We start from the raw sequence: 15,272 nt of genomic DNA on the forward strand, positions 1-15,272 counted from the left end.
ACCTCAAAAGCAGTGTTTTTGCTGAAAAATGTACACAGACTTGACAGAATACAGATCAGATTCACGAAGGAGTTAATGGCTTGATGTAGTGCCGTTGACTGTTTGACACAGAGGTACAACATACAGAGAGTCTAATAAACATACCGGACATTATTACCGTCAGCATTGTTATCAGCTCCACACAGCTCAGCATTAAGGTCAAAGCTGTGAGAGAATTACTCCATGTAGAGCACGTAATCAGCTAAAAGAGCAGAATAAGAGCAGTGGTGTTATCAGCTGTAGATTGTATAGGCTCTGTTTATAGGCCTCTGATTCAGCTTTCTCTGCTAATAGACTGTCAGGCTGTGCTCTCTTTATTAGCCTTTAGCCTCTTTTTTCTGCCTACATGCTCCTTAACAGGCCTCCCATTACTACACTTTTCTGTAGTTGTCGATAACACCGTCTTTCTTTCCTTCTTCCCTTTACTCACTTTAAACTAGCTTTTTCTTTTTCACCATTTAAGCCTTTTCCCGTCCTATCTTTCTATCCATGTTCCAACTCTTTCTTCCTTCTTTTTTATTGCTTTTCCTGCTTAAACCAAGCAAGATTGTTGCGTACATACCGCAACCAGAGTGCAAAAATTCAATTTATAATCGATTTCTTACTGTCCCATACCAACAAAAGTAGCATCTCTCCCCAAAGAAACTGCACTCTCAGCAGGATTCATATACTTGTGTAGCAACAAGAAGACCATCATGGGACACTTAAACTCCCCACTGAGACTCGCAACAATCACACTGAAAGAAAATAGAATTAAATACACAAAATATAAAGAATTTAAGGAATAAAACTTAAACTAAAGTTTATATAAGAGTAAATGTAGCTGCAGGGATGGAGGGCTCACTTCTTCTCCTCCTCATATTTGGCTGCAGACCAACAAAAGTGAACTCAAGCTTTTGTATGTTTCATTGATTCAGCATCTGCTACATCGTGTCTGTATGTGTCTCTGTCTGCAGGTCCAGCACAGACAGAGCCGAGGACTTGTGTTCCTCAGTTGGCCGTGTGTCCGCCCACCTGCAGCTGTAACAACAACATCGTGGACTGTCGTCGCAAAGGTCTGACTGAAATACCTGCAAACCTCCCTGAAGGCATCGTGGAGATGTAAGACTGCTTTATTTTACTAATACATCTGTATGTTCCTACAGTCCTACATGATTTGTCCAATATTCTCTGCCGTTGTGCTATATCATTTATTTATGCACAAAGAAATCCTGCAGTGATTTCCATGTTTCTCCTTCTCTTTATTCATGGACTGCAACATGTTTTGCTGTTGTACTGGTTGTATGTAAACGTGTGTAAAATAGTAGAGATGTGATTCCAGTTGGAAGATTAGATATGGCACTTCAAAAGTAAAACTCTCACACAGCATGCACAGTTAAACTGCTATCTTTATTCAATTGTATTCACCTTAACAGACGTTCTAACCCAGCTAGAAAACGTTCTGAGAATGTTACGTACGATGTTCTGGTAATGTTTTGAGCGGGAAGTTATTATTTGGTTCCCAGAATGTTCCTTTTAATAATAGGAGAAATAAAAGTTTCAGAAAGTTGCAGTGAGAATGTTCAAATCACATTTCAGGAACGTTTTATGAATCACGTTCTGATAGTTCAGGCCGTACTAACATCCTGAAAAGATCCTCAGAATGTTGCAGTGAGCATGTTCTACCTTTGTTTTTATGTAACATTGAGCAAATGTTTTATAAAAGGCGTTCTGACATCCCAGGCCTCAATAACATCCCGAAAATATCTTCAGAATGTTGCAGTTAAAACGTTTTGTCTTTGAACTTTATTTGAAATGATAAACATCCTTAAAACGTTCTTTGAAGATTAGATTAAAACCTTTTTTTTCAAACGTAATTAGAACTTGTTGGTAATGTTAGCCGATGTTATGGGAACGTTCCTTGCTAGCTGGGAATTAACCTAAACTGTGCGTTCACTCATTCCCTTTGCCTCGTCTTTTGCTCTCCCTCCTCCTATCTGTCTCTTGGTCAGATATTTAAAACCCACACATACACACACACTCTCACAGAGACAGGCCACAGTGGGACGTGTTTGATATCTGTATTGATCGTTGTACCCTGTTTGTTTGTTCAGAGGACAGCTGCCTGATTGCTCTGTGAGTAAGGAAGCAATTCCCCCCCCTGCAACGCTACACCAATACTGCTATACCTCCCTAGCATAAGTAATGGATTCACATTGACATATACACCCGTGCACACGCATATATGAAGACACTCCTGTTTTGTATACACAGGCACAGATACACATGCATTGTGATTGAGCCACAGGTACCAAAGCATATCTGATCAGAACTCTAGGACACAGACACACACGCAGAATTAGCATTTAATCCATTATGATAAATGTTGCTGCTGCAGCCAGAAACAATGGAGTGTAATAGAATGATGTATCGTCAGTCCTTCAATATGGACAAAGTCATCTACTTGCATGCTGGTGGCGAGAATCACTGCCAAATGTGTGTGTGCATGTTTGCGTGAATTTATGCGGCATGCAACTTGACAGTTCCAAGTGTGTGTGCCAAACCGTCTGTTCGAGTCAAATATATTCATGATGCAATTTAACAAAACAGGTTTTTCTCAAAGCGTTTAACTTTAAGAACAGCAGAGATGTGTTCAAGTGACCTTTAAAAACACTGTATGTGTGTGTGCAGATGTAGCCTATTGCGAACATGCTCTCCTGCCAAACCAAATCCAAATCCTGTTTCAGCTGTCGTTTAATCGCTGCCTCACCTTATAGATTTTTTATATTGCCTCTTAAAATGTCTTCCCCTTAATACATCCGTTGATATTGAGCCTCTAAGTGTCTTTGTCTCAACCTTGTTTTAAAGCCCCCAGATATAATTTGTTACTTGTGCGCCTTGATTGTCTTTGTCAATATCTGCACATCCTTGATTTATTTTGACCCCTTTACAAGTTATAAGGTTTTGTCGCTTGCCAGAGGGCGTGAGCTGTGGCCATTAAGAAAGGGACACGAGCCAAGAAACAGACACCTGTAAAGGTTGTGTTTATACGCCACGTAAGCGTTTCATTTTAGAGACACAGTTATAGGGCAGCAGTCCAGAGTTGGTGCAATAATTTCACTAAAATTCCTTTTTAATCCTGTCAAATGTGATCAAAACGTTTTGCCAGGATTGTCTTTTATCAAAACAGTGACAATAGACAAGGATGAACAGCTAGCTAAATGAGTTAGCGAGATAGATAGCTAGCAACATTAGATACGCAAGATATAAACCTATAGGCCTACAGCTAGATCTAGATAGACAGCCAGCCAGATACAAAGATGGATAGCTTGATAGCAAGCTAGCTAGTAAGAAAGATGTAAACCTATAAAGCTAGATCTAGCTAGACAGACAGACAAATATTGATAGCCTGATAGATAGCTAGCAAGCTAGCAAGCAAGAAAGATATAAACCTATACAGCTAGAGCTAGCTAGCTAGCCAGCCAAACATCCAGACAGATAGATAGATAGGTAGATAGATAGATAGATGTGTACACTAAGGAAAAAAGAGGGGATGGTGGATGGAGGTCAAGAGCAAGACAGGGTGGGGGCAGAAAAGGAGGAGCAGAGGAAGAAGGAGGGTGGATTAGTTTCCATTTATCATTCTGACAGCTGACCCTGTGGCTGGCCTTGGGACCTCACCGCATCCTCCTCTTCTCTGATTTTTCCTCTCGTCTCCCCTGTTGTCCACACTTTTCCACTCCTCTGATTCCTCCGCTGTCGTCCTATTTTCCCACTCCCCTCCTATGATTTCTCTTCTCACCTTTTGTCCTTTCTTTTCCTCTAATTTTCTCGCTACACGACTTTTTATTCTCCTCTCATCCCCTCCTCTGCTTTGTTTACTTTCCTCTCCTCTCTGCTTCCTTCCCACCTTTTCACCACAGCAACAAGGAGACATTAAGAATGCATGAGCTACATAGATTGAGGTGTGGCCGACATCATCAGGAGAGTAGTGGCTAAACTAACAATACATTTCCCCAACAGCAGGCGTTGTGCCTGGTTCTGATGGCTCCCCATGTGAGAATATATAAATTCAGACCAGTATGGTGTAATGAGTCTGTAGTCTTCCAGGGAAACAGATGTAATAAATTCCCTTTGGCTCTAATGTGTTCATAAATACAAGTCTGGCTGCACCCAAAGAATTGAGGGTCGCGGCTCGAGGAATGAATGGTTCTGAATGGTTAAATTAGAAAATATGAAAAATGTTAGTGAAAAATAATAACTGTTAATATACTGCTGCCAGATACATCTTAACCAATAGCCCCTTGTGCAAATTGTCCTCCAAAGTTTTATATAGCCAGTTAGCTAGTTGTACATCTTTGTACCAAATCAACATAGTCTCAATAAGCAAACAGGAATCGTGGTCAACAGCCCAGTTTTTGATTTGTCCCATGTTAGCTCATTTATGCTGAGCTGCAAAACTCAACATTTCAAGTGACCTTGCCCTGACCCAGCTGAAAACCAAGCTGCAGAAATATTGTGTAGCTATTGATTGGAACAGCCACCTTTTGAACTTTCTGTGCCTTTGTGCTTGTCTGTGGTTGTGGGGTAAAACGGGACTTGATAATAACCAGTGTTTTCCCTGTCCTTGGTGAAATTAAATATTGAAAGGAAGGGAAATTAGCTCATAATTGTATGCATGATATGCTGCTTTTGAAGTTTTATTCAAATCTTCTCAGTGTTTGTTTTAGGGGGAATGTGGTCTTTTAATTATTATTTTAAGGATCTTTAAAGATCATCTAACGCCCTTTTTCTCCTCCACCCCTCCCCATTCCCTCCTTGTCTCCCTTTTTTTTCTCTTTCTTTCTCAGACGTTTGGAGCAGAACCTGATTAAAAGTGTCCCTGCTGGAGCCTTTACTGCATACAAGAAGCTCAAGAGGATGTAAGTCTGGATAAAACTCTGTACACTCTAAAACACATACCAAGATATGCTTGTACAGCCATGCAAAACCATGACTTAGCTTACATTAAAACTTTAGATGTATTATTTCATTTACACGTTCATCAATTTGTTTAACCTGCATTTAATCAGTTCATAGTGGTCATCTATACCAGCTGTAGCATTTGCTTTGCAAATCTTCCTAGTATCACTTATAAAACATTAATGTAGACAGTATAAAAGAAGACCCAGTATAGAGCCTTGGGGCACTCCGAGGTTAGATAATTACAGCGAGCAAACATAGGATGATCCGATTCACTTTAACATATTGAGTCCTAGCTGAGTGGATTTTAACATATTGCTTGGTCAGATATCTATCTGATACATGACTACAGCTTTAGCATGCATGCATACAACCTTTATGTGAACTCAAAGTCTGTTGAGGAGTTATGCTGATGTACAATGGCATTGAGATATAAAACAATGCTTATACAACAATAAAGCTTTACATCTAAAATGTAAATAAAATGGTTCAATAAACAGATACAGTTTGAACTAAATGAAACAACAGGCATTTGCAAATTATTCCATAAATAAGCTGCACTGTCCCAAGAGCGTCCCAACGTAAGTATTTCACACGATTGTACTTGACATAACCAATATGTCACCAAGGTGACAATAAACATCTTTAATCTTGAATCTGTTAGAGAATAAAAATTTTCCAAATTCTGTTCTAATAAATGGAGTGTGGAGTCAGAAATATAGGGTGGAAGCAACTGTATTAAAGTTTTATAGATAAATAAAAACACTGCTGCATGATGAACTGATTTAAAAGCTATAAACAAATCTATAAATGAGGCTGGATGACCCCGACTCATATCTCGTGACTCATCAGTACCATCCTTATCATCTAGATCGCATATCATGAGATATTCTTTGAAGATTAAAGATTAGAGTCAAAATATATATTTTAATTACACAAGTGCAAATAAGGTTCAGATGTGGCACCTGGAAGTTTTTTAAGGATTTTATTCAGGTCTGACCACATAAAGAAAATGTATTCGTAGATTTATATGTCACTTTCTTAAGGTGGGAAACAAAATGTGCAGCAAAATGGACCTAAACCATTTCTTGTATTTATTTGTAGTAAAGCTTTTGTCTTTGTAGCAGAAAATTGCATCAATCTAGAACTTTACAAACCGAAGAATAATCACTTACTGATGCCTGAAACATTTACACATTGTAGGTAATATAGTGCAGTATTTTAGAAGAAGGGCCTCTGGAGCCTGAACCAGCACAGACACCCTCACACACTCTGACACAGGTCATCTCTTCTTGTCTCTGTCACACACACCCACTCACGTAAAGCTCACTGGTGAAAAATGTCCTTATCATGCAAATGCCTGGAAATGCCAGACTTGCAAAGTTGTGGAAGGTTGGAAGGTTAAACACCACCCCCACACACACAGGCACATACACACACCTCCATAACCTTAATAAAAGTGTTAAATAATATATCTTACAGAGGTGGAAGTGAATGACATGAACTGCACTTAACATGCCACTGCTTCCAGCCTCTCTCTCCCTCTCCTGTCTCTTCATCTCTCCCCCTCTCTCTGTCCATCACTCTGTCCCACATTTACTTACACATTCAGCCCTTCTTACTTTTTTTCTACTCCTGTCCCCTTGCCTTGACCTCTGCTGATGTATTCTCTTGCGATCATTTGTCAGACAGTTCTAGGACATTCATGAATGAACCCCATTACTGTGTATTACAGTAATGCACTTATATCCTCTCTCCCTCCCTCTCCTTCTCTCCCCAGTGATCTGAGTAAGAACCAGATTTCTGACATTGCCGCAGATGCGTTCAACGGCCTTCGCTCACTCACCTCACTGTAAGTATGACACACGTACATGCGCACACACACACACACACAAATCCAGACAGGAGAGTAATTGCATTTCCAGACATTTAGCAAATAAAAATGTTGTCGCTGTCGATGTCGACAACTGGACCCCAACGCTGCAGCGTGTGCTGTTTGTGTGTCACTGTATTTGCTTGTGAGCGTGTGTAATTGTACGGGTCTGTAATCACTGAGGGTGAATGTGATAAGAACATGAAGGACAGTTTAATTTGAATCAATCCGCAGCATGGAAATGAGACAGACCGACAGACAAGAAGGGGCAGACAAGGTGAACTCTGCTGGGTGTTAAAACGCACACACAAGCACACACGCGCACACACACACAGCCGAGTGTGTTGAACAGTAATGTCACAAAGAGGCACGACTCCTGGAGCAGCGGCCAGCTGAGGCGTGATGTAGCAAAATATAAAGTTACTGAAGTGAGTTAAATAGTTGCAACTGCAATTTGAGGAACGTCTTAAATATTATTTCAGTTTTTGACGCTCAAACGAGAGAACTGCTTCAACAGTTCACTTAGTGAGAAAAGCCTAAATGACTGCTGTGCATTTTAAAAACGGCACCGTACTGGAGAAACACAACTTTGCCTATTTCAATATAAAACACTATTTTTTAGTCCCTGAAATAGTTTTTTGAACGAGGTTGGGAGTGTTGTCTCTTTTCATTCTGAGCAGACTTAGAGAGATGAATCAGTGCAGTTTTATGAAATAAATGACAAACAAAATTTCCAATTATGATTTGTTGTCTCGCTGACCAGTAGAAACCACGTATTCAAACTGAAGTTTCTCCCTGATACACATTCAAACCTCTGCAGATGATCCAGAACGCAGCAGCGTGACTGGTCTATAACCAGCAAAAAACAGCACACGTCACTGCACTGTTCATATCCCTCCACTGGCTCACAGTTGCTTCTCGCATGAAATTCAAAACACTGTTGCTCGCTAAACAGCAACAAAATCGGCTTCTGCCTACCTGAACGCCCTCATCCAGGTCTACACTCACTCCCGCCCACTTCTCCAATGAACGGCACCTGGTTCTCCCGTCACAACAGAGCCCTAAGTCGCTAACTAGACTCTTCTCCTCTGTAGTCCCCCGGTGGTGGAACGAGCCACCAAACTTAATTCGGCATGCAGAGTCCCTTTCACCTTTAAGAAGAGGCTAAAAACCCAGCTGATACTGATGATGTTAATGATGATGATCTTGTGTTAACTCAGATGTACGTCGCTTTGGACAAAAGCGTCTGCTAAATGAAATTGTAACATTGAAACAATGTAAAGGGCTCTATTATACATATATATCTGAAGAGAGCAACATCACAAAGCTAACTGAGCCAACTGAGCAGCGACTAGGACTCACAAACAATTTAACATGGGCATCAAACTATAAGTATTTGCTTTTCCATATTGAACTGTATTTAAAAGGTATGATACGTACAGTATATGAAAGCATAATACTTTAAATTACACTAAATATGGCCAAATGTGAAGGGATACTAGTGAAATCCTCCAAACCGAGTCATTAAAGTGTCTTAAGACAAAATAATATCAGCAGCTTATTCACTGCACGCTGTTCCTCATGACAGCAGCTTCGAGATTAAAACACTAAAAAATCCCAAACACACACTTAAATGATAAAAAAGACTTGTGGATGCAGAACATTTTACGGTGCCTTGCAGCCAGCTCCAGACCACATATGTCTTTAAATGTAAGCACAGCCGAGTACACAATGTAACCAGAACGATGTTGTTTTGTCTGTCCTGTGCAGGGTGTTGTATGGCAACAAGATCACAGAGCTGCCCAAGGGATTGTTTGATGGACTGGTTTCCCTGCAGCTACTGTAAGTACTGTCTGTGTGATCTGTTGTTGTGTGTGTACCTGTGTGAGGATGTGTGTGTGGTCCCCCCCTGGAAAACAAAGAAATAAACAAAAGGACATCACACTTAAACAAGGGTGAGCTACTGTACCCAGGAAACACTGTATTGATGTGGATTTAAGACAGTCTGGTTCAATATGTGGTTCAAAGAAAGTTTGTATAAGAGAAAGGTCTGGACCAATGAGGCAACCAATGAACATCCATCCATTATCTATACCGCTTAACCTGTTCAGGGTCGCAGGGGAGCTGAAGCCTACCCAAGCTGTCATTAGGCGAGAGGCGGGGTACACCCTGGACACAGTGCGGTTCTGCCTCAGCGCCGTAACAAAGCTCCGCCATCAGGAAGCCTTTGCCATTTTACATTGGACCAATCAACGCCGGGGTAAAGCCGCCCCAGTGTGTGTTATTACAGAGTGTTCCAGTGTTATGGAAGAACAACAAGGTGCGCAAGGTGTAAACAAACAGCGCATGCTTCACATACAAACACACAGCGCTGTGCCGGCTCCGCTGTTTACGCAGACGCTGTTTCGCCTCTGTTACTACCTTAGAGGCAGAACGACTTCGCCCCACCATTACGCGTCCGTGCGTTCCACAGAGAACACGGATGTAACAGAGGCGTAATAATCCGGCCTTGAACTGGCAGTGGAAAAGGGGCTACAGACAACCTGTGACATTCACACCCACACCTACGGGCAATTCAGAGTCACCAATTAACCTGACAAGCGTGTCTTTGGACTGGAAGGAACCCACACATGCAAACTCCACACAGAAAGGCCCACTTTGTCCGAATCAGGATCCAAACTAGGAACCTTCTAGCTGTGAGGCAACAGCGCTAACCACTGCACCACTGTGCAGCCCACCAATGAACATGTGACATCTAGAATACAGAGCACACACAGGTGCTTATTGCAGGTGATATATGTGCAGAAAACTGAATGTGGCTTCCAGGATGTGAATTCAAATATTGGAGATAAAGTGGAAACTTGCAATGAAAAGTTTAAGAGTTAATTAGCATCTTTTAAAATGTAGCAGACTGTACTTCCAGTGTAATCTTGGGGCATCACGATGTTGAGATGTGGCTGTTTTGTGTTTTAATATTCCCTCTTTAGGGTGATTTGGTGACTCAGCATCAGAGGGTCATTGTTAAAGTACATTACCTTTGTATCATGATCACAACTAGGGACAATGTTGAAGGCCCTTATTACTTCAGTAAAAAGTATGGAGGTAATTATGTGAGGTAATAGCAGATTTTGATACACTGTAGCACAGTGGCAGCTAAAGCAGAATCCCCTCTACATGCATTAACCCTCCATCTGTTGTGCACTGGGTGTGTGCACACTAAACTGTAGACCCATGCTGAATAACTCCTCGTGGGCACAGGTTCAAACTGCAGCAGTGGTTCAGCATGCTGTAAAAACTCCTGTACCAGCGACATCGGTACTGTATGTGGCATATGGTCCCTGCAAATGCCGCAGTCCACTGCAGAAACTGCTAATGTTCGGGGCTTTTCCATCGTAAAGGGAAGCCAAGCAAAGAGAATGAGGATGAGTGAATCTAACCCGCAAACACCTTTTACGGGCTTAGGTGGATCATTGGGATGCATGGTGCATAGTCAGACACGGAGAGAACGAAGAAGGGGGAGGGGGGTGGATGGATGGATAAATTCATGGATAGAGATGGAAAGATGGAGAAAAGATATAGACATGTGGAGGAAGACAGATATGGAGGAACATATATATGCAGATGAGATTCAGTAAGAAGCTGAAGAAACACACTGTATAGCATCATTAACATTTAGAATCCCCTGATTGGAGAAGCATATCCCTCCGACCTTGACGTGATGCTGCCGTCATAAAACTCTAAATTCTTAATGCTTGTTTAAACATGCATGTTTGTTCCCTTAATATGATAAATCTAGACTGTTTCTGTGCATTTCTATCTGCTTCAATCATTGAATAAATAGAGTACTGACTAGTTAATATTCATGTCTTGCCACATCATTGGTCAATCCCACAAAGACACCGCCTGCGGGTGTTGGCGCTCGCCGAGCCGGCGTCGGGAGGGAATATGTCTTTTTATATTTCGCCTCCCCTCCCTAAAAAGTCGGTCAGTTTGGCAGGAATTTTTAAGATGCTGTTATTCTCCCATAAAGTGTAATAACTGTAAATTATACATCAGATTTAAGCAGCATGTTAACCCTCCATGACAAAGATGTGTTTATTGCTTTGTATAGCTACCGGTCTGCTGTTTATATTGCCTGCGCTGCTTTGTTTTACTGGTGCAGTTTCAAGTAATTAGTTCCTCCTGTGAGCTGCCTAATGAGGCGTGGATATGTCGCAGAGCAGCATGTGTGTGCGTGTACCTGCCTGTGAGTTTGTTTGTGTGCGCATGGACAAGGTTTGTGCCAGTATAGGTGCTCGTTAGGACGACTGGAGATGATTAAGCTGAGCTGCTGTACCAAGCAGCGAGTTAGTCACCTGTCAGACAAAGAAAGGAAGAGAGTAAGAGTGCGAGGGGGGAAAAGAGTGAAAGAAAAGACGGTGTTTGTGTGATAAAAGAGCACAAAGGATCAGGAATGAGACAGCAAGGACGTGAAAAACAGGCAAAAAGCTGTCAACTTAGCTTTATTAGTGAACTGCAGGTGTGAAAGGACAGACAGATGGAGGAAAGGGTGGAGGTTTAAACCTTTCCTGTCATTTACTTAATCCCTCTATCACATTTCTCATTTCCCTTTTCTCTCTCCTCCATTGGGCCTGTCAGCCCCTTTTTCACTTAATTGTATATCTGTGTCACTCCAAGTCAAATTTTTGCCTCTCCATTCACTGTCTCACCCACTTATTTCCTCCATCACGTCGTCTTTTGTCTTCCTCCTTCCTTTTCCCCTCACAGTCCGTTTCTCCCGTCAAAACAAGATATTACGCTCCAAACCAATTGCTCCGTAGGAAAACTGAAAATATGTAAAACCGCAATTTTCAGATTTATGTGTCACGGCCAGACGAAAATATAATCAAGAGTGTGTGGAGAAGAGGGTGGAGAGGCAACGGGGGAGAGGCTGTAGGAGAAGAAGAGGACAGGGGAGAAGAGTTGTTGTTTTGTAATAGAGATGCATCTTGGTAAAATAAATGATTTCATCATCTGCGTATGAGTTTATCTTTGGTATTTATTGCACAGAGATAATAAAGCTAAATAAGTAGAATAAATGCAGAAATAAAAATCTGATGCTGAATGGTCCGTCCATCTGTTTCAGGCTGCTGAATGCCAACAAGATTAACTGCTTGAGAGTGAACACCTTCCAAGACCTGCAGAACCTCAACCTGCTGTCGCTGTACGATAACAAACTGCAAACCATCAGCAAAGGACTGTTCGCCCCGCTGCGCTCCATCAAGACTCTGTAAGTATGGAGGGGTATTACTTAAAGAGGGGGTATTATGCTGTTTCACAGTTTAAGACATATATGTGACAATGTTGGATGTCCAGACTAAACGTGGGTGAAGTTTCAAATCTGTAGGTGAAAGTATGTTGGAGTAAGCTCAGCTCAGTCTGCAGGCTGCTGTGAACGCCAGGTTTCACACTGTTTTTTCCACACTCTAAGTGCAGCCTCAGCAGGCTTTGGAGAGCTGGCAAATCAGAAGAAAGCGGGCTTGTAGGGGTGGGGTTTCTTAAAGGGACAGACCTGACTGAGTCGTTTAAGGCAGAGGCTGATTGAGGGCCTGCACAGAGCACTAGTGTGAGAAAAATTTGGCGTTTTTTAACTGTAAATTATGCTAAGCTACTCCACAGGTATCACAGAGTGAAATATGAAGCTTGAAATTAGCATAATTTACATGGACAAACCTAGCTACTTGAAGGCTTCACTGTGACCTCTGTGACCTCTTCATAGACTAAGCTATTAAGCAATGAAGCAATGTTTAAAAAGTATTATACAGAAACACAAAGGAAAGGGACTAACATACTACAGACTGCACATGTATTACCTTGATGCTTGGATCATATGTTACCAAAATTACAAAAGGCCGCTTGATTTAAAGTATCAGTGTGTGGTGCATGCTCTTTTCTCTGGTTCACCATATGATATTGGTTTTAAAGTGCTGCAGAGAAACCAGACAATTGAAGCAGGTGTCGAGACCGTGCAGGCCTCTTCTTTTCCCTTCCCCATGACAAATCCATCTTCAACTCTCTTCTCTTTCCCTCTCTCTCTTTCAGTCATCTGGCACAGAATCCCTTTATGTGTGACTGTCACCTGAAGTGGCTGGCAGACTACCTGTTTGACAACCCTATTGAGACCAGTGGAGCGCGCTGCAGCCACCCCAGAAGGCTGGCGAACAAACGCATCAGCCAGGTCAAAGGGAAGAAGTTCAGGTGCACAGGTAGGATACGACACATTAAATATGCACGGGTAAACTATAACGATCACGTAGTTTAAAACACACACATGTTGGTTTATGTGTGCAATAACAAACTGAAATTGTTTAGCACACACAAGCTTCCACATTCAGTCTGTATGTCTCTCTGTGGTAGTATTGTATTACTGTTATTTCCTTTGATACGAGCCCTGAGTCTCACTAATTACAACCCAGACCAATTCAGTATACTGAAACAGCACAATAACCAGCTCAGCAGGGACCGGCCATAGACTGTGATCGCCCACTTGTGTGAGCGAGTGAATGAGTGTGTGTCTATATACACTTAAAGTCCACAGTGCCTCTCTGCAGCGGCTCTTCACATTGTTTTCTCTTTATTAAATATAATGCTTTTTTATGGAGCCTTGGAAAATTAATATTAAGAATCCCCTTAAAGACATTTTACAAACTATTTGTTTACTTTTTACAAGCACTGTTGGGGACCTTAGTATTAGTTCCAACTATCATTGTATACTTATTCTGACCTGGACTGTGCTGCGAAATGGTTATCAAGTGATACTATTATCTGAAGAGGTTAAAATGTGAAGGTATCTTGTGTTTGTATTTATAATAAGCAACAAAGCGGGTTGTATGGCAGCAGGTATTTGACTTGCGTTAGTCGCCTTCAATCACAGAAGTTGTCTTTTATTAGGAGGCTAAAACCTTAATGTGTCAGCAGATTTATGATACTGAAAGACTAATGCACAACATTTGGGGAAAAGGTAATCTTAGTTCCATCTGTTTGATGTTAAAAGCCTGTTAGACCGACAATTTGCAGATGAGATTTTCAGCCCTCCTGTTCTCTAAACTGGGCTCAAAAGGAATAGCATAACCAACAACTGATGAAGGCTTTGCAGTACATGAGCACAGGATACATTTGTAAGGGTGGAAGGTCTCAGTGGTAAGTTAGCCCCTAATATTAGCGCTCTTCTCAAGCTAGATTAGAAATGCTCCTACAGCTGGTTATGTCCGTCCTCTTTGCTTCAGCCCTTCCTCTCTGCAGCCCCATGCCTCTCCTTGCATCTCCTCTTCCTCTCTGGACCAGTGTGGACATTTTTGCGCATATTTGGTTGGGCAGTTCTCTGTTTCCTGTCCCCCTTCCTGTGTGGATCTGCAGCTGTCTGTTGCCTCTCCTATCCTGTATGGACCCCGCCCCGCCCCCCTGACTGACTGGTGCAGCTCTCTGTTGCCCCACCTTCCTCCTGTGTGGACCTGCATTCTGATTGGTTCGTGCAGCTGTCTCTTGTGCTTGATCTAACCATGTGGCCCCGCCTACTGTGACATCACATGGTTCCGTCAAGCGCCAGGGACCGCCGAGCACACGCCCACCTGCCTCTCCCAGCCAATCACACGCCTTGGAGCAAAAAATAAGATGAACATCTGTTTGTGTGTGTAGGGCTTCTGATATGTGGGACTATAAGCGTGGTAGAAAAAATGAAACACCAATATCCTCCATCAATGTTCAACTGCTAGCATAAATTTAGAAGCAATTTTCTCAGCAGACTTTCAGAAATGTTGTTTCCCTTTAAAAGCAAAGATATGTCTCTGTTAGCATCTCAAACCACATAAAGAACAACGCTTGTTAAAGCGCAGTCACACCAGATTTTGCTTCTCTGTCATTCCAATGAAAAAGTAAATAGGTACTGGGCAAGTCTGACTCAAGTTGATTAAACCTTCACACCAAAAATCGCAACTCTGATGCCTGGCTAGTTAGAGAAAGGGTTGGGACTGAAGTCATTTAGTAAATGTTGTTTATATTCTCGTTTAAATCAAAGCCTGGCAAATGAGACACACTAGGAAAGGTATATTAACAGTAAAGTGCTTGATAAGAAGCTGTATACTTTCCAGGACAGCTGTTGTTAGCCTCCTAGCCAAGCTAGCTCCTATCGACATGTCCCACCTGGTTTTCACCACAACACGCAAGTAAATGTTGTTTATATTCTTGTTTAAATTAACGCCTGGCAAAATAAGACACGGTAAGAGAGGTTTGCTAAGAGTAAAGTGTTTGATAAGAAGCTGTATGCTCTACAGGACAGTTGTTGTTAGCCCCTTAGCCATGCTAGCTCCTACCAACATGTCCACCTGCTTTTCACCACAACACACAAAGGGAAGGTTGTTTATATTGTTGTTTAAATCAAAGT

The 15,272-nt window shown here is 41.8% G+C and overlaps 1 protein-coding gene across 1 annotated transcript in view; it reads left to right on the top strand.

Moving 5' to 3' along the window:
- slit3 (slit homolog 3 (Drosophila)) overlaps nt 1-15,272 on the top strand; it is a 295,699-nt gene that overhangs the window by 216,368 nt on the left and 64,059 nt on the right. Inside the window, exons 9-14 of the mRNA XM_069669598.1 lie at nt 996-1,140; nt 4,869-4,940; nt 6,761-6,832; nt 8,624-8,695; nt 11,979-12,122; nt 12,935-13,098. Of these exons, the coding sequence (XP_069525699.1) occupies nt 996-1,140; nt 4,869-4,940; nt 6,761-6,832; nt 8,624-8,695; nt 11,979-12,122; nt 12,935-13,098 (669 nt within the window). The remainder of the gene's footprint in view (nt 1-995; nt 1,141-4,868; nt 4,941-6,760; nt 6,833-8,623; nt 8,696-11,978; nt 12,123-12,934; nt 13,099-15,272) is intronic.

This window comes from Semicossyphus pulcher, unplaced genomic scaffold (assembly GCF_022749685.1).
Source record: "Semicossyphus pulcher isolate SPU_LCO1_2020_fin unplaced genomic scaffold, fSemPul1.0.p SCAF_2, whole genome shotgun sequence".
Lineage (NCBI taxonomy): Eukaryota > Metazoa > Chordata > Actinopteri > Labriformes > Labridae > Semicossyphus > Semicossyphus pulcher.